This window comes from Monodelphis domestica, chromosome 3 (assembly GCF_027887165.1).
Source record: "Monodelphis domestica isolate mMonDom1 chromosome 3, mMonDom1.pri, whole genome shotgun sequence".
In the NCBI taxonomy this organism is placed as follows: domain Eukaryota; kingdom Metazoa; phylum Chordata; class Mammalia; order Didelphimorphia; family Didelphidae; genus Monodelphis; species Monodelphis domestica.
In genome coordinates this window covers 381,935,122-381,954,231 of record NC_077229.1, presented here as the reverse complement: position 1 = coordinate 381,954,231, position 19,110 = coordinate 381,935,122, and the positions used below count along the sequence as shown (strand labels likewise).

Genomic DNA, 19,110 nt, shown 5'->3' with positions numbered 1-19,110 from the left:
TAAGGAGAATAATGTTCTGTAAGGCTAGAAAGGCTGGAAAGAGTTAGATTGTGATGGACACTAAAAGTCAAAGAAAACAGTTTTAGTTTTATCAAGGAGATAAGTGAGTTCCATAATAGATGCCGTTAATTAAAAAAAATCTTTCCTGAACTTGCTCTAGAAATTAACTTGAAAATTCAGCTCAAGTCTCCTCATTTTCCTTCCTCCGTGGACCAAATATTAATGCAAACCTCCTTTTTAAGTCACATGGAATGCTGCTTCTGGAGTATCATAGATATATGGGGGTGGGCTAAGGGCTGGGTCTTTTTGACATGTCTGTTTGCATCTTTAGCCTAAGCCTGATCAGATCCATAAGACCTCCAAACCCTATGAAACTATTCCTTCAAATGGACAACAAAAACAAATATGAATAGGGTTTGCAAATTTCTAAAATGGACACAACCCACCTATTCACTCACCCACTCAACTTTTCTTTACTTTAAAAAAAATGTTTTTTTTTCTGTATCTTTAATATCTTCCTCTCATTTAGGAATGTCCTCAGGATTATGTTGCCAAAAGATGAATCTTCTCTATGTATATAATAATCTAATCCAGAGGATATCACTTTCTTCATTCCCTTTAATGCCATGTTTATATCATCTCTGAACACATATCAAGACCTGCGATATTAGGATACAAATGTGAAGGTTCCATATTCCTTACTGGTTAAAAATTTGTTTTCAATATTTTTCATATATTTTCCATCTTTCTTTTATTCATTGTTCTTTTCCCAATTTCATCCTAACTGTCCACAGGATGACTGCTTATTTATTTTCTCATCAACCTTTTTTTGAAAACTGGTTTTATCTTACATTGCTCTTGTTTTTAGAGGTGATACTACTTCCACTATTGTATTCTGTGTGATCTGACAAATGAGTTTATATTCCACTCCTGTGTTGTCCTTGGCTATCACATCACTCTGCTTAGTTTCCTCATTATAAAGTTGATTTGTATGAGTTAAGTGTAGGCATACATAAAAAGAAATAATAACTTTAAGACAAAAAGTATGAGACATGATAGTGACACAATTCTAAATGGAGATCTAAGTAAGAATATATGGACTATATGTTCTTAGGAGGTTTGAAACTTCAATTGACGATGAGAAAGGTAAGTCTTATGTAAAGAAAATTATAGGTCAGAAAGGGAAGTCTTTGTAAAGAAAATACCTTGACCTTGAAGCATAAGAAGACATGTGGAGGTGGAGAGAAGTCTATAATGTGAGGTATAGCATGAATGATTTAGTGGAATGAGCATAGATTTGCTGCAAGACTACTTGACTTTAAACCCTTTCTACCTCTATGACTTTAGTCACCTCCCTTTTATTAAGTGTTCTCATCCATTTTGTGTGTGTGTGTGTGTGTGTGTGTGTGTGTGTGTGTGTGTGTGTGTGTGTGTGTGTGATGGACCCTTTTGACAGTCTAGTGAAACTTATAGACCCTTTCATAGAAATAATTTTTAAATCTATAAAATAAAATAGAGGATCACAAAGATAAAATAGACAAATATCACAGAACATGAGAGCGATGAGTTGTGATCTTTATTGCTCAAGGAAATCCAGATAATAAGGTTGCAGATCTTCCAAAGTATCATATAAGGGCTACTAAAAAGAATTTCTTTTGCTCTAAAGGGGATGCTGCCACAAACCAATTCCTTATAATTCAATTTCTCCTTGGATGGAGAATTTCAATCCCATAATGCATAGGACTATGATCATTTGATATTTTTTGCCTGATGGCATCTGATTTTAGACCAATATATGACCAATAAAATATATTAGACCATATATAATCAATATGGTACTCCAACCGTTGATGCTTAGCAGAACTGAATGAAGAAACACAAGGGAAGAGATGCCTGGAAGCCATACCACTTATCAATAGTTCACTATTACTTTGTAATTTGACCTTCCAAAAAAATAAAAACACATGTTGACCCCCAGTTAGAAAAGTAGGCAGGTGGGGTAGTTCAGTGGATAGAGAGCCAGGCTTAGAGATGGGAGGTCTAAGGTTCAAATCTGGCCTCAGATACTTCTTAGCTGTGTGACCTTGGCCAAGTCACTTAACCCCTATTGTCTAGCCCTTACCTTCTGCCTTGGAACCAATGCATAGTATTGATTATAAGCAGGAAATTAAGGGTTTAAAAAAGAAAGAAAGAAACAAAGCTGGCAGGTGATTCACTAGGTATTATTTTTATCCAACTTTCCTGGACTCAAAGAGGAAGAATACTGATATCAAAATACTGGTGCCAACCAAAATGAAAGGGAAAAAAACTAAAATGAAAAGAAATGCCCCCCAAAAGACGAAAGCTCAAGAGAGCAAATAATTAATATCAAATGTCCAAAGGTGACATCTGACACTAATATTCAAAATCAAAACATGGTCCTAAATTTGAAGAAAAGGTCAAATCATGTTTGTCCCATGGCCCTTAATGTACTTTAAACATAGAAGCTAATGGAATTAGTTGGGTAAATATTGAGAATTCTCTTGTGCCATGTTTAAATAGCTTTCTTGGATCACCATTTCATACTAAAGCTTTCCAATGTTACTAGGACCATTTTCCATATCTCCAAACACTTCAGAATGCTTCTTTAAAAAAAAGCACAAGGAGGCAGCTGAGTAGTTCAGTAGATTGAGAGCCAGGCCTAAAGATAGGAGGTCCTGTAATTTGACCTCAGATTTGACCTCAGATACTTCCCAGCTGTGTGACCCTGGGCAAGTCACTTAACCCCCATTGTCTAACCATTACCACTCTTCTGCCTTGGAGCCAATACACAGTATTGATTCCAAGACTGAAGGTAGGGGTTTAAAAAATAAATAAATAACATAAATAAATAAAATAAAATAAAAAGCACAAGCCCCTTCTCTGTAGGTTGGGTATTTGCTTTGGTACTATAAGTCTAAGACTAAAAAAAAAACTTCTGAGCATAAAAAGAGAAAGTCAGTTTAAAATTTTGACACACTTTCACTTGCTTAAGGAAAGATTCCTTTTTGACCTTTTATCACCTCTAATTTTTCCTGTTTCTAAAGATCTTGTTTCTAAATGGTGTGGCATGTTGTCTTCTCCATTAGAGCATGAGCTCTTGTGGAGCAGAGGCTGTTTTCACTTTTCTTTGTACCCTCAGGCCTTAGGATAATGCTTGGCACAAAATAGAAACTTATTAAATACTAATTGACTTGATTGCCAGTTGTGACATAAGGGAAAAAACCAAAATGTAGAGAGATGCTAAAATAAATGCTTCTGTTCTGTGATGGTTTTACTGCATTATAATTGTCTATCTGTGTTTAGTTGGCTCCTCTTCCTCCCAGGATTCTGTAGACATTTACTAAGATTTATCCTTAGTACTTTGTTTCCCATTTGTGACACAGTGTGGTTTCAACTCCACCCATTTCCCCAATAAGTCCCTCACCTGAAATCTCATCATCCTACAGTATGACTCAGCTTTTGTTGTTTAGTCCTGGAATTTCCTCCTCCATCTTACAGCTGAGGAAAGGGAGCCAAACAGGATTAAATGACTTGTCCAGGGCCACATAGAGAGAAAGTATTTGAGGCCAGATTTGAAAGATGAATCTTCCTGACCCCAGACCTGGCACCCTATCCACTGTGCTACCTAGATGCCCTGACATTCAATACCTTTTCAAAAACCCCTGTTGCCTCTTCCCTCTGATTGGAAGCTGGAAAGGTAGATCAATAAACTGCTCCCAAAGCTTTTCTTTAGAGGGCTCAGAACTTCCCAGGGAACTGCATTTTCTACTACTTCATAAAAATCATGTTCTCTGGTACTCTCTTCTTCCCTTTTTAGTTTCCCATTGTGTACTGTCTTCCTCCATTGGCCTGTAAGCTGCTTGAGAGCAGGGGATTTCTTTCTTTTTTCTTTCTTTTTACATTTATATTTCCAGTTCTTAGCACAGTGCCTGGGACTCTTACTAAATATTTACTTTTGATTATTTATATGCACACACAGTTTAGTGGTTCAACTATAAACCTGATTTCTCTATGGAGGTTCTTTTCTTGTTGATAGATACTTTTTCATGGAAAATCCCTATGGTTGCCTCAATTTCTACAGGTTGTTTATAAAACTGGCCTCCCTGCTTTCTACTAGAAAGTTGGACTTGGAATCTGACAACCTGTTTGCATCTGGGCTGACCCTTTTAAGTTGGGTGACTTGAATAAGTCCTTTAACATCTTTGAAGGGCATTTTCTATATCTGTAAAAAGGTAAAGGATCGATAAAGCCCTTTCCAGCTCTAAATCGTGTGATTACAACTTTCCTTTGTCTATTCATGGTCCCACCATTGTCTTAGTTACTCAGACTTAAATCTTACCACTTCCTCCCCATTGAAGAGACATGTAGCTCAGATTCTTCATCCATGAATAAGAAAGTTGGTTTAGATAGCCTCTAAGGTTTCATCTAGCTCTAAATCTATGATCCAATGATCTTCTGTAGCCACTATGTGAATAAATTATTTTAATCCTCCCTTTGAAATATTTTTTTCATCTTTGTCTCTCCTATTCCAAGAACTCACCATCAACCTAGTCACATTCTGAGTTGTGAAGATAATGGCTTCTCTATTTGTAGATCCTATTGTTATTGTTAAGTTGTTTAGTCATGTTCAACCCTTTGGGCCACCATTTTTTGGGGAATTTTCTTGCCAAAGATACTGGAGTAGTTTGCCATTTTCTTCTCCAGGGATCCCATTTTGCAGGTGAGGAAACCGAGGCAAACACAGGTTAAGTGACATGCCCAAGGTTTCACAGCTAGTAAATGTCTGAGGCTAGTGTTGAACTCATGTCTTCCTGACTCCAGGGTCAGCACTTCATCCACTGGGCTCCCTATCTGCCTGACCCTATTACCTTAAATCTATGCTGATTATCAATACCAGGTGACACTTCTTAAAATGCCACTATCATCATGTAATTCCCCCTGAGAAAAAACAAACAAATAAAACTTAAGTAGTTCCCCAGTTACCTACAGAAAAATTCCACACTCCTTATATTGGCATTAAATCTCCTAGCAAATTAGATTCTATCTAGTTGTCCAACTACCACTACACTTCTCAATAACTTTATTTTTCCCTATTTATTCCAGATTTCAATCATATTTTTTAAATCTGCTTAGAATTTATTCCCAATACGTTCTGTATTTATCTCTATTTTACTCATCTTTTAAGGTCCTTCATCAATGCCCAGTTGAATGAAACTCCCTAGGCACTCCGACGCATATAGACCTCATTTCTCTGAACTTTAGCAGTGTCCTACACAAATTAGCTCTTGTCTTGAATTTTTATTTGACTGATTTACATGTACAAGCCTTATGAAATTGTAACTGATGAAACTAGAAGTTCTTAGAGGGCTGGGGTCATGCATTATACTTTTTATGTATTCCTCATGATGCCGAATGAATGCATCATGCATCAAATAGAAATAATCAGCTTCCCAGCAATCTCTCTTGTTGAACAATACATTTCCCTATAGTCAAATCCAGTCAGTACAAATATTATTGCAACGAAAAAAATTCTGTCTAACAACAAAACGATTCCAAGTCATAGTTAATAGTCCATTTAGACATATGATAATACAGAATCCCCCTAGTACAAAAGAAATGAGATGACAGCCTTACTGGTCACTATACTGGGAGTTAGCCTTTCTTATTTTCAGCTCCAATGTGGAAGATATCACAGGAATAAATGACTTTTATGTCATTATGGACTGTGACATTTCCACTATATGAAAAATAAGATTGAAAAATTTGGAGAACAATTAATTTAAGATAAAAAGCAAAACAACAAGTTCAAGACCTGTAACGGATCCTTTTTGGATAAAGTTACTTTGGCCGAAATCAGCCTAGCCCTAGAGCCATGGCTTCATTACAGAGGCTATAGAGGAAGAGGCAATAACAGTGTCTGAGACACAACCTTTCCCTTTGGACTGTGGTTGGGGTGTCTTAGTCATCTGAGAGTAGAGGAGAGAGCATTGAGGACTCACTCATTTGTTTCCTGAGAGAGGCTGCCCTCATCCACTAAAAGAGCAAGGAAACACCTGGAGGCAAGAGTAGAGATCAAGTGTCCAACACTAAGGCAGGGCCCAGTCAGTCCACATAATAAAACAAATCCCTATAACTCATATTATTTCTATGCCTAGGTTAAAAAAAAAACAGTCTCTGAAAATAAATTGTGTTGTTGGAATTAATCTCCTTTGTTAACTGAGCCATTCTAGTATTTTCTAAGGGATTTCATTAAAGAAAAAAATGAAGTGAGGATCACTTTTTAATAAAGATTACAATTATATGGCTGGCTTCATCTAACAAATAAAATACTTGAATAAATAATGATGCTTGGATCTTAAGCATATTCCCAAATTTGGCTACTAGGTGCAGTTTGGATAGGAAATTAGCAAAAAGAAATTAACAAGAAGTTGGTAACTTTTCTCAAATTGAATATTTTGATAGGTTTTTATTCACAAGGATTAGAAGTATCCAAAATTATACTACCTATAATTTATAGATCTAAAAATTCAGAAATAAATTTTTATCTTTAAAATTCAATTTCATTTTTAATATTAAAAATTTAAAATATTTCAAAACTAGTTATTACTTTGTTACTATAGCTGTTATTTTGGAACCAAAGGAGGGGTGGGGTATTGACTTGATTTTTTTAGATGCATTGCTTTAATCACAGTTTTAACACTATTGATTACTCCTTCAGGAATAACCCTCCTTTCCTGGCTTTAGAAAAATCATACTTTCCTTGATATTTTGATTTTCTTCCCACCTTAGTCAGTACTTTGTACTTTTCCCAATCTTCAAAGAAAGTAGATTGAAATTTTAAATTAGTAGAATGAAGCCAAATTTCTTCCTTACTCCCCTCAACTTTCACTCATGATTTAAATAATAACTAGAAAACATATAAAAAGAAAAGCAAGGGCCATTCTTCACAATTATTCATTTTCATAATTCATATTATTGTCATCATTACTACTGAAAATTTGGGGAAATATTGATCATAAAGAACATACCTATTAATTCTTTATTTCTGACATCTAAGGCCATGTTCCGTAAAGCTGTTGCAACTGCACACACCACCCGATCATTGTCTATTCGCAGTAGCTCCACTAGGATCGGCAGACCTTTTTCTTTTCGGACAGCAGCACGAATATACACTGACCACTGAGAGAGAGAGAGAGAGAGAGAGAGAGAGAGAGAGAGAGAGAGAGAGAGAGAGAGAGAGAGAGAGAGAGAGAGAGAGAGATTTATAAATGTAATATTGTTGGATTTCTGCCCTCCCTCAGATTACCATGTAGAGAAGTAAAGGAGGTTTTGGTTGATGGATTATTACACTTAATTCTTCAGTCCTCCAAATTTAATATTTCTATCCTCCAAAAAAATTACAGGTTTTAAAGCTATAGGGAAAATTTAAGAGATGAGAAAAGAGTTCTGAGGAAGGGAAGATTGAGAATAAGAAGTGTGAATATGTAGCACATTGAAGAAGGGGAGAGTGGAGAATATTCTGGAGAATATTTGCAGAGCTGAGTTCTAGGAGATACTTGACTGGGAAAATATAGAATAAATTATTGAGAGGGAGAGATGGGGGATAAATGATGAACGAGTCAGGGAATATAAATTAGGGATATAGAGGTTTCTTTATTCTTTGTACCCTGAGATCACTAGCTCCAAAATCATCTTTGTAAATTTTCATATGAAGAAATACAAAAAAGTTAGCTTTGGCCTCATGTGACTTTGTGGAATCCTTCTTATCACTAATGTTTAAAAATTCATAGGATAACAGAGATAGAAGGGACCCTGGAAATCATCTACTGTGATTCCTTCATTCTTTAGGTGAAGAAATTAAGGTACTTGTCTGGCAGAATGTAAGCTACTTGAGGTCAGGGATTGTTTCATTTTTATGTTTGCATCCCCAGCATTTAACATAGTGCTATTAAGTGCTGGGTTGTGAATTCATGTGGGTCTAAATCCAGGGATCCTTTCTCTATCCCACCCTTAAGCTGAGATATTAGGATGGCAACACCATTGGGATTGATTTAATGGCACCCAATAATATCCACCTTTAGTTTATATAAATAGTAAATGAGAAATGTTTGTGTGTATGTATATTTGTATAATGTGGAGCATAGACATAAAAGTAAATTAATTAAAATGTGCCACCTATTGAAATTTGGTTCATATTCCACAATTAGAGAATGCCACCCATGAAATTAAGTTGGTGGCAAAGGAGAATTTTTTTTTTTTATAAATGGTGGCAATCACCTTTTCTGGAGTGGCAGGTTCTACTTTTTATATCTTCTCTCCACTAGACCTCATAGGAAAAACAACTTACATATACTTTTTACTTCCCCCTCCCCCCAGAGCTGGCTCTCACCTGTGGCAGGCAGGGTGCCCCCTCTGGCAGTGTACGTAGGGCATGAACCATGCCTGCCACATCCTCCTCACAGCCCTGCATGAAATACGAGATTTAAAACAACAAAAGAAAAACAAAAAAGAAAAGAAAAGAAAAAAAAACTTCATCCCATCCTACATCAGTAACAACATAAGCTCATTATTCCCACTCATGCCACGCTTTACATCCTTGTCTTAAGGGAGCCTCAGGCAGGTAACTGAATCTGCTTTTAGCTGAGGATAAAACTCACCTTTTCATAACCCTCAATCCCAAGATGCAGTCAAAGTAACATGCAGGAAACCTTCAATACTGAAAGGGGGGAGAGAGCTAGAAGTCCCATTTCATAGTTCAAAATCGTGGAGGAAAGAGTTGTAATCCCCCAACAGAATGAAAGCACCTTTTGAACAGGGATTATTTTATTTTTTGGTACTCCTGCTTCTAGAGTAGATATTTAAAACAATACTTGATTGAATGACCAGGGATGAAGATTGGGTTTTTCTCTAAACTTAAAGGTATCATAGTCACAAACTGCAATGGGAGAAGAAAGCAGAAATCAGGGCGATGTCATGGTATAAGTCATATCAGTGCATTTTCTTGAATCCCCTTTGAATGGAGCCAGGACATAAATAATAAGTTAATGCAGACAAGGCAATAAATATAGTTTTGCTTTGAGATAAATATCTACAACTCCTTTTTTAGGTTTGCTGATCCTGGTGGGAATCGAAGAGAATAGGGAGATGGGACATTTATTTCACTTTGTCAGTTTCTTCCACATTATGGATATTATAAGCTTTATTCTACTGAGAGTTTTCTAAGTTGGACCTTAGCCCTCTTTTCTTCTTTTTTTTTTTTCCTGGTGATCTCATGTATCATCACAGTACAGATGACTATCTAACTGATAATCTCCAGCTTTGACCCTTCCCCTTAGCTACAGTCACACATTTCTAACTGCTCAGCGGCCATCTCTACCCACAAGTTTCAGACACCTCAAACTCAAAATGTCAACACTGAGCTCTTCACTTCCTTCCAAAAGCTGCCTCTTTTTCTGGGTTTGTACGTTGGTATTATTATCCTAGAGTTAATCTACTGGAAGGAAAGGATAATATCTTAAAAAAAAAAAACCTTTGGATTCTCTAGTATAGTAATGTGCAAATATTAAGCATTTAATGAATGTTGTCAAATAAATGAATGGTTTTATTAGTGGTGATTTTATACTTCTTATGCTCACTTTCTTTACATGCATGGAATCCTTATTGATAAAGAATAGAGGATAGTTTATTTTTTAATTGTTGAAAATTCCTGCATCTTTTTTAGTCTACAATAATAAATCTCTATAGTATTTGTTTTGCACAGTACCAGATATATTGCGTAGAGTTTGCATGCAAAGCATTTAATAAATATTTAGAAGTTCAACAAAAAATGTTTTGTAATCCATAAATTTTTTACCCTCTAATCTAGGCTGTTTTTTATGTTACAAAATTTTTAAAAAATTACTATATTAAACATATAGATACACAGCTATCTGCCTATCTATCTATCTATCTATCTATCTATCTATCTATCTATCTATCTATGCATCTCTCTCTCTCTCTCTCCCCCCCACCCCCAATCAGGTGGTACAGTTCATAGAGTGTTAGACATGGAATTGGAAAGATTTAAGTTCAAATCCAGCCTCAGCTATTTATAAACTGTGTAATTCTGGGTCACCTAATCTCCCTCAACCTTAGCTTGCTCACTGTCAAGAAGGGCTAATAATAGCATCTATTTTTTAGGTCTATTGTGAGGATAAAATGACATAATATTTGTAAAATTCTTTACAAAACTTAAAGTGATATATAAAAGTTAAAAAATTAATAACAACTATTAATATCTCATTGTCTTTCTCTTGAAGGCAGCACAATTAATATAAAAGTCGTCCAAATGTCTTCCTTCATCATCTTTGGTAAGACTGATTTCTGTTCCAGGAGATGGATTAGAGATGAAACTAAATGAACTTTTCCCTGTTCAAAATAACTGAAATTCAAAATACTGAACTAGGATTCAACCTAAAAATGAAGATTGTGATAGCATTCTGTTAAAAGTGCTAGTCATACTGATTTTAATTAACATAATATTTTAAAATTTGTTCAATTTTTTATATTATTTTAAAGTCAGCATGAGGTTATTAAAATATGATTTAATTGATTGGTGGGTTGTATAATTTAAAGTAAAAAGAAACTCTTGCTTCATATGGTAGATTGGTTAGTGAAAAGTCTATTAAAGTGATTTTTTATAAAATTCTGTCCCCAGTATTAACTTTAACTATAAATTTGGCAATGCTTTAATTGATTATTTCATTTGTAAAAATTATGGAATTGGACTTGATGACCTCTAAGGTCCCTTCTTATCTACTTTTATGGTGCTAGGAACATATCACTTAATCTTTCTTTGATAATTCAGAATTATTTGAAGATTCTGACATGCTTCAGGATGAACATGAACCTTCTTATCATCTAATAGGATTGCCATTCAGGTATAATAGATTCAATTTTGTTTATCCCGATTCCAAGAAATATATAGGAGTTTTTTTAGAGAATCATTTTACTTAAAAAAGGGATATAGTCATAACTATACATGTGATATCCAAGTAAGATTTGAATCCAGATCCCTCTTGATTCTAGGCCCAGTGGGATGTTTCATTTCAAAAATGTATTAATTGTGTCTTTCTGGTTCTTTGTATACCTGATAAAAGAGTGCTGATCCTAAAAATAGTCCTCTAAGTATTAACAACATTCCAGATTAATACTCAAAATAAGTTGCAAAATAAAAATATGAAAAATGTAAAAAAGGATGAAGTATTGATAACTAAAAAGTGCCCCAGGTCTGGACGTTGCAGTCCCTAAAATTTAATAACTTGGGCAAAGTTTTCACAACCTTCAAACCTTCTTGAAAAGATTTTGTTTTCCTCCTCTCAGAAGACTTTTTTTTTCTAGGCATATTCTTTTGAGGACAACTATTGCTATTTACTAACAACTTTATTGGTCATTAATATAAGAGGAGACATTGCAATAGAAAGTTTACATATCATAATCTTGCTTAGCAATGGAAATGAACCCCAGTGTCAACTGGGACACATAATTAATTGGTTGGCAACTTGTTAATGCCTAGCAATCACCAGCAAATTAATAGGCATTGCTTGTTCTGACTAGTCTGTTGCCATGATAATGCTTTGTTTTTTAAAATTTAGTTCATGATTGTGATAATCTTCATTAGGGGATGTTAGCACATTAAAACAATGATAATTAAAATTGCCAAGTTACAAATCAATGTTGGGCATTATCACAGGTTCAGATTTAATTTCAACTGGAGGAGGAAAAAGATTAAGGTAATAGCAATAACTGACTTTTATGTATAGTACTTTGAGGTTCATAACTCATGTTACATAGCATATCTCATTTGAGTTTCAAGAAGTAGCTACCATTAATATAATTATCCTTATTTACATGTGGAATTACCTAATGCTACTGATTTAAGTGGCACGATAGATAGAATATTGGACTTGGAATCAGGAATACTCATTCCATGAGTTCAAATCTGACTTCAGATAGTTATTAGCTGTGTGAGGGGAAGTCAACATGCTTGCCTCATTTCCTTAACTGTAAAAGGAGCCAGAGAAGGAAATGGAAAACTACTCCAGTATCTTTGTTAAGAAAACGTGAAATGGGGTCAGGAAGAGTCAGAAACCACTCAGCAACTACCGAGGTTCTTATGAATTGAATGGCTTGCCTGTGGTCTCATGGTCAGTGTTTTTGACCCAGATTTCTGCTGCCTTCAAGTCTAACACTCACTCCCTTGTGTCAAGCTAGTAGGTAGAACTTTTCTCCTTTCTCCTTTCAAGTATTGCTGTTGGATTGAATTTATGACAATTCACTAATTCCTTAAGTTCAAAATTCATTCAAGAGTAATCTCTTAAAGCAAATAGTATCAGTGGGGAGTAAAAGGAATTCTAAATACTGAAAATTGTATACTGAATAGCTTACAATAAAGCCAGTTAATTCAATGAACATTTGGAGTTTTGCCAAAGAAGACTACAGTTACTAGGTTTTTTTTAGGAGTTGAGTTTATATAATTGAAAGTTCTATGTAACATGGAATACACTAAAGCAAGGTGAAAATGTAACCTTCCAGGGCTTTTGGCTAAAAGGTCCCCCCTTGCTTTGAGGAAAGAAAAAATAAATAAGATTGGACTCTTGTTAGCTGTATCTCCCCCCCTCCATAGTTACTTCTCCGAAAAAGTAATTTTGAAGGAACATTGACTAAACAAAAAGCCCTCAAACAATCGTAAGGATCAGTAACTTTCAATTAAAAAAACGTGTCCTAGAAGATAACCTTTCCGGAAAGTAGAAAAATTCCTTATTTTTAAAGTTGTGGAATATTACAGATGTCACAAAATATATGAATTTGACATTTATAAATGTCCTTTTAGTAGCTAAGTGTGACACTGTCAAATGCACTGTCTACCGTGCTGGATGAAGCTCTAACTCAGGGTCTCCAGGGTTTTCCTGGTGACAATGCTATGTGACTGCTATGTTAAAAGGTGAGGCTTGGATATCAAGGTAGGTATCAGTGACCCTCTGCTTATTCTACTGGGCCTCCTCCAGATATCTGAGATGGCTTTCAACAAAGTATGGCCCCTGACCCGTGAGGTAGCATTTCCCATCTGTGAACAGATGGTACCAATGATACTGCCATAAAAACAATAGCATCATTTCTAGCTTAACATTTAGTTTAAAAAAATTCTACTGGATAACGGTGAAATTCTACATTTTAAAACGAGAATTTTTTAAATCCTATAAAACTGGATTCAGCATAGAATAAAAATAACAGGGTTTTACTCGGAATGGACTTCTTTTTCTGACATGCTGATGAGAGACTCAGACCTGATTTAGAAAATCCTACAGTCCTGTCATGGTGATTTAGCTGCTATCATAGCATCAAAGTTATCTAGTCATACCACCTTCAACTGGGGATTCGGGAAAGTCAGTTAATCACATCAGCCAGCTCTGGAAAGCTAGAAGACAGAAAAAACTACACTTTGAAAACTGGGACTGTCTGTCCATTTCTCTAAACTTCCAATTAGGCCAAAATCTTCTCCAAGAAATTATTAAAGGACACATTTCAAGACTATTCAAATAGAAATGGTTCTCTCAAAGCTGCACAGTTTTATTTTTTTCTTCTATGAATAAATGCTAGTTTATTATGAGTAATAATAATGGTACTGGTAATTTACATTTCTATAGGACATTTTAGGACAGAGAGTAGTTTATATTTATTAACCTTATACACAGACACACTGAAATAATTATTATTAAAAAATAATTCACATTTCAATACTATTTTCAGATTTTTAGAGTACTTCAGAATATAATCTTACTTGATCTTTACAACAACCCTATAAGTTAGGTGCTATTACTATCCTCATTTTACAGATGAGGAAACTGAGGCAGAGAGTACTCAAAATGACTTGTTATGGTCATACAATGAATGTTGGAGGCTAGAAATGAACTCGTATCTCCCTGACTCCAACTCTGGTGCTCTATTCCTACTACATCATTTAGCTGCCTCTAATGCCACATGGGCTACAAATCTCTGTGTATGAGTCATATAGACTATAGTTCTTTCTACTAGATCAAGCTTCTTTCCCCCTATTTTCATCCTAAAGCATTCTACATTACTTCCCAGAATCATAATTAGTCAAAATTTGATAATTTGGCCATAAAATTATGGAATATCAAAGATTTTATTACTGTTTTAAGAACTATCATACTACTCTATTATATATTATTATTTAATAGAGGGATATTTAAATAATTATTGAATGTATCATAGCATTAAGAGAAAAAGCAATTGGTTAAAATAGACTTGTAAACATGGATTAGGGGGGGGTAGAATATGATTACATGCTGATATTTAAGAGCTATGCTCTTACAAGTTTTCTTATTATTTTCTACCTTGGTAAAACAGATTAGTTTCCCTTGGGATAGTTTAGGATATTTTAACTGAGTCCCTGTCCACTTTTAAATAATAATAACTTAGGTTATAAATACAATAAAACAAAATAGAACCTGCAAATCACAGTTAAAATCATATTTGTCCAACTTTTGGCAAACTGCACTGCAAAATTCTAAACATTATATTTTTTATTTCAATACTGTGATAAACAGAAAATGATTACCAAAGATGGGAAGGTAAATAAGTGTGAAATCCCTATCAGATATATAACAGAAAATTTACCATTTTCCCTATCACAGTGCCATCATTTTTGTATCATACTCTCAGCCTGTTATTCCTATTTAAAAAGCTAAAAACTTTAATATTTATAATAATGTTATGAAGACACTTCTTTTTAGTTAAACTACACTATATAAAATCTACTTCCATGTTTAAAATATATTCAGATAAGGATATTTGTAAAGTACTATCACCATGAAATATTTGGGGGTTTTAAATTAGTAGGTACACTTTTGGTTCTGGTTTTAAATATTAAAGATCACATAGAAATACAACAAAACAAATTCCTGCGCTTATCATAAAAACGTATTTTGAGGGGCTCTGGATTCAAGTGGCAGAGATAAGAACTCACTGTGTGACCTTAAGCAAGTCACACTCTCAGGGTCCAGGCTTTCTCATCTATAAAATGAGATAGTAATACTTGAATTAGGAGATTCCTTATGTCATAATTATTGATTGACTCCTTGTTATGTTTTAGAAAGTATAAAAGTGTATCCTACTCAATTCCAAATTCACCTGACAAAAGAAGAGCATTATATATGAAAATAAGTATAAATGTTTATATGGTAATGGCCCTGGCCTAGTTAGGAAAAGTATCCATGAAATTGATTTATCTGTTACAGTATTCTTTCTTTTAATGTCAACAACCCAATCCTGACTAGTATGCTTAAAGGCAATGTAAGTAACAAGATCCTCTTTATATAAGGGCCAAATTTTACAAGAACTCATCAAAGTGGGGGACAGCTGGGTAGCTCAGTGGATTGAGAGCCAGGTCTAGAGATTGGGAGGTCTTATATTCAAATTTGGATTCAGATTTTTAGTTGTGTGACCCTGGGCAAGTCACTTAACCCCCATTGCCTAGCCCTTACTATTCTTTTGCCTTGTTAAAAATATACAGTATTGATTCTAAGATGGAAGGTAAGGGTACTTTTTCATCAAATTGCCTTGCCAATAAACTTACTACACACATGCATTTTTAATTCTTAAAGAATATTAACGTGTATTAGCCTATATTTTCAGGCTCAAAATGGTTCCACAGTGAAAAAAACCAGTCAGGAGAAATATTGGCTGCATATTTTTAAAAAGTGATGGTGACATTTTCTTGAAAATATACTAGAGCTATATTAATGCCACCTTTTAAAAAGTTATCTCTCCAATTCAAATGGAAAATTAGAACAATTGAAAGCCAAATCTGACTTGGAGTTGTGTATTTTGGGGAGAAAAGAGAACATTTTAAAATCCAAATAAAGTCTCTGAATACTTCAACTAAACTGTACTAAGGGAAATTGAATGATTTATAACAGGTAGAAGGAATTACTTTTGATTGGTGTTCAAGCATGATGTTCTATTTTGTCTCCTAATTAGTCCTGAGATGTTTAAGATGGGAAGTGTAGAGAATCCAAAAACCATGCTGAGTAGTTGAATCAATAGAGATCCACATTCTTGACTGATGATGCAATTCATCAAGGTACCTTTTCTGCATGAAAATTACAGGTGAGTTGTAGATCATTTGGCTAGACTAAATTTCTAGGCATAGAATCTTTAGCATCCACACAATGGGTGTCTTTCAGTCAAGGAGGTAAGGGATGTGTCATTTTTACTTCTGAGGAACTTCAGGAACTGGGAGTTGTCCAAATTATGATTGTATAGCATACCAGTCTCAATGACACTCATTTTCTGAGCCAAACCTCTGAGACAAGTTGATCAACCCCTTCAATAACTAGGGTATCACCAGGAAAGCAGAGTTTCAAAGGCAGGTATAGAAAAGGAAAATCATTGTGATCATGAAATAAAATGACAATATGATAGTGCCTCTTAGGAAGTTTTTTTTTCTTTTTTTAAAGTAGAGGGAGGAAAAGCACAGGGTGGGGGGGGGCAATGAAAGGAGAGCAATATTTGTATTGAAGGGAAAGATACTAGGTATTCTTTGACTATAGAACCAGATAAATACATCTAGGTAATTGATTTATATTTAATAAATATCTGGCCAAATAAAAGGCAATTTGTGGATACCTTCAAAACCCAAGGAAATAAGATACATTTTCTCCTTTTTAATATATTTTTTCATATGCCTATATCTTGGTCAAAGGAATATCCTTCTTTATGCTACTTAATTATTACATTAACTTCAATAATTATATATTACTAAATAAGAGAATTTTTTAGTAGCAGACATGTTTTCATTAATTTCACAGAATATTATAGATATACAAATATTTATTCATGCACACACACATATATATATATATCTATAAGCATTTAGGGCTATTAGAAATTTTGAAGATAATATATTCCAACATTTTCATTTTAGAGGTAAGGAAAGTAAAGCCAAAGGTGATTAGTGTAATTTGACCAAAATAGAAAGTAGAAGAACTAGAAATTGTACTTAAGATTTTAGATTCCAAATGCAGTACTCTTTCCACTATATCAGAATTTTTTATCAATATAATTAAGAATACAGAAAAAATAACAGACAAAAGCTTAGAAGGATTCAGTAACAAATGGCATAGATGGCATGGTTATCATATCTGCAGATGGCACAAAGTTGGCAGGGATACTGAAAGACAGAATTAGGATTCAACAAGATTCTAACAAACTAAATTATTATATCAAATTTTAAAAAAAAGAAATTTAAGGAGGTTACATATAAAGTTATTCACCTGGGTTAGAAAATTACCTTCCCAAGTAGAGGATGAGGAGGCATAGTTAGGCAATAGTTACTCTAAAAAAGACCTAGGAATTTTAGTGGTCTGTATGAGACAAAAGCATAATAGGATAGCCAAGAAAACTAGTATAATTTTGGACTGCTTTAAAACAAATTCAGGATAAAGAAGGTGACCGTTCTGCTGTATTCTGCTCTGGTCAGACCACATATGAAGCACTGAGTTCATTATAGGGTACTGCATTTTATCAAAATTTTCTGATTAGCTGGCAGAGTTAAGAGAGAAGTAATTTTCAAGAGAAAGGATGGTGATGGTCTCAATTATATGCCATATGAATTAAGGAAATAGCTGAAGGAACAAGGGGTATTCAGCATGGAGAACAGAAGATTCAGGGAAAATATGGTAGCTGTTTCCAAATATTTAAGTGTGGTCAACTAGAAGATGGATTAGTTTTATTCTGTTTTGCCCTACAGGGCAGCACTTATGAGTAGAAGTTATAAAGAGGTGAATTTAAACTTGATTTCAGAAGAAAAAAAATGCTAACAATCCAAAATCAGAAATTTTGGGAGTTTCAGGAAATCATGGGAGTCTTCTCCAGTGAGGGTCTTTAGACAAAAGATTGTTATTTGTTGGTCAATTGTAGAGGGGGTCCTTTTTAAAGGTAAGAATTTAATGGCTGCTGACATTCATTCCAATCTCAAATTCAGTGAAATGTTTTTGTTCTTCCATTTTACTTATTCTTCTTATTTACATTGTACTATAGGTAACTAGTAATGGCATTTCTTCATCATCCCTACACCCCAAACTCCCAGTTTTAAACTCCCTTGTAACATGGTGTCTCTTCACCCCCCCCACCCCCCATTGGAATGTAAACTCTTTGAAGGTAGAGACTTTCTTTTGCTCATATTTATGCCCAGCACTTAGAATAGTGCCTGGCACATAAGTAGTACCTAACAAATATTGCTGACTTGAATTGGCTTGACCTTCCACTTGTTATTATTTCAAAATGAACTATATTCATTTCCTTCTGGAAAAGACACAATGGAGGTAAGATCTAATATAGGCTCAATACTAATAGAGATAGACACAGAGTCAGGAAATGACTGAACTTAATCTAGCTTTTGACTCGTATAAGCCAGGTGACCATGGACAAATCACTCAGTCCACTGAGCCTCAGTTTTTTCTTTTGTAAAATGAGATTAATGAAACCTGTAGTATCTATCTCAAAGGATTATTATAAAGCATAAATGAGATAATGTATATGCAAGGATTTAGCAAACCATAAAGTTGTATATTCAATTGCTACCTCCTTTGACAGTAATAAAAAAGTTTCAAAAAGTTATGGTTTCTTAGAAAGGTGAATTTTTAGTAGCATAATTTCAAAAATGAATGGAAAATGAATTGCTTTATTTTTCAGTGAATATACTGTGACTATTTCTTATACTGGCAATTTTCAAGTATCTGGATCAATTTAAAAGTTTATTTTTAAAATTTTAACTTAAATTTATTTAATTACATGTAGAAACAATTTTGGACAGTTGTTTTCTAACATTTTGTGACTAATTCTTTTCCTCCTCCTCCTCAGATGGTAAATAGTCTAATATAGGTTAATTTAAGATTCTTAGGAGAAATACTTAAGATAAATTTGCTCCTTTAAAAATTGTATTCAATTGACCTTCCAAAATAGTTCTTTAAAATAATCGAATGGTATTTATTTGGAGGAATTACAACTACATTTCCCATACCTAGA

General features: G+C 34.3%; 1 protein-coding gene across 13 annotated transcripts in view; it reads right to left on the bottom strand.

Moving 5' to 3' along the window:
- CTNND2 (catenin delta 2) overlaps positions 1 to 19,110 on the bottom strand; it is a 1,175,163-nt gene that overhangs the window by 126,924 nt on the left and 1,029,129 nt on the right. For 7 of the 13 annotated variants that reach the window (XM_001364153.4, XM_016431423.2, XM_056824296.1 and 4 more), the window contains one exon: positions 7,050 to 7,200. In XM_001364153.4, coding sequence (XP_001364190.2) covers positions 7,050 to 7,200 — 151 coding nt within the window. Of the gene's footprint in view, positions 1 to 7,049; positions 7,201 to 8,410; positions 8,486 to 19,110 lie in introns of all 13 variants that reach the window. The other 6 variants (XM_016431422.2, XM_001364073.4, XM_016431424.2 and 3 more) reach the window with 1 other exon arrangement.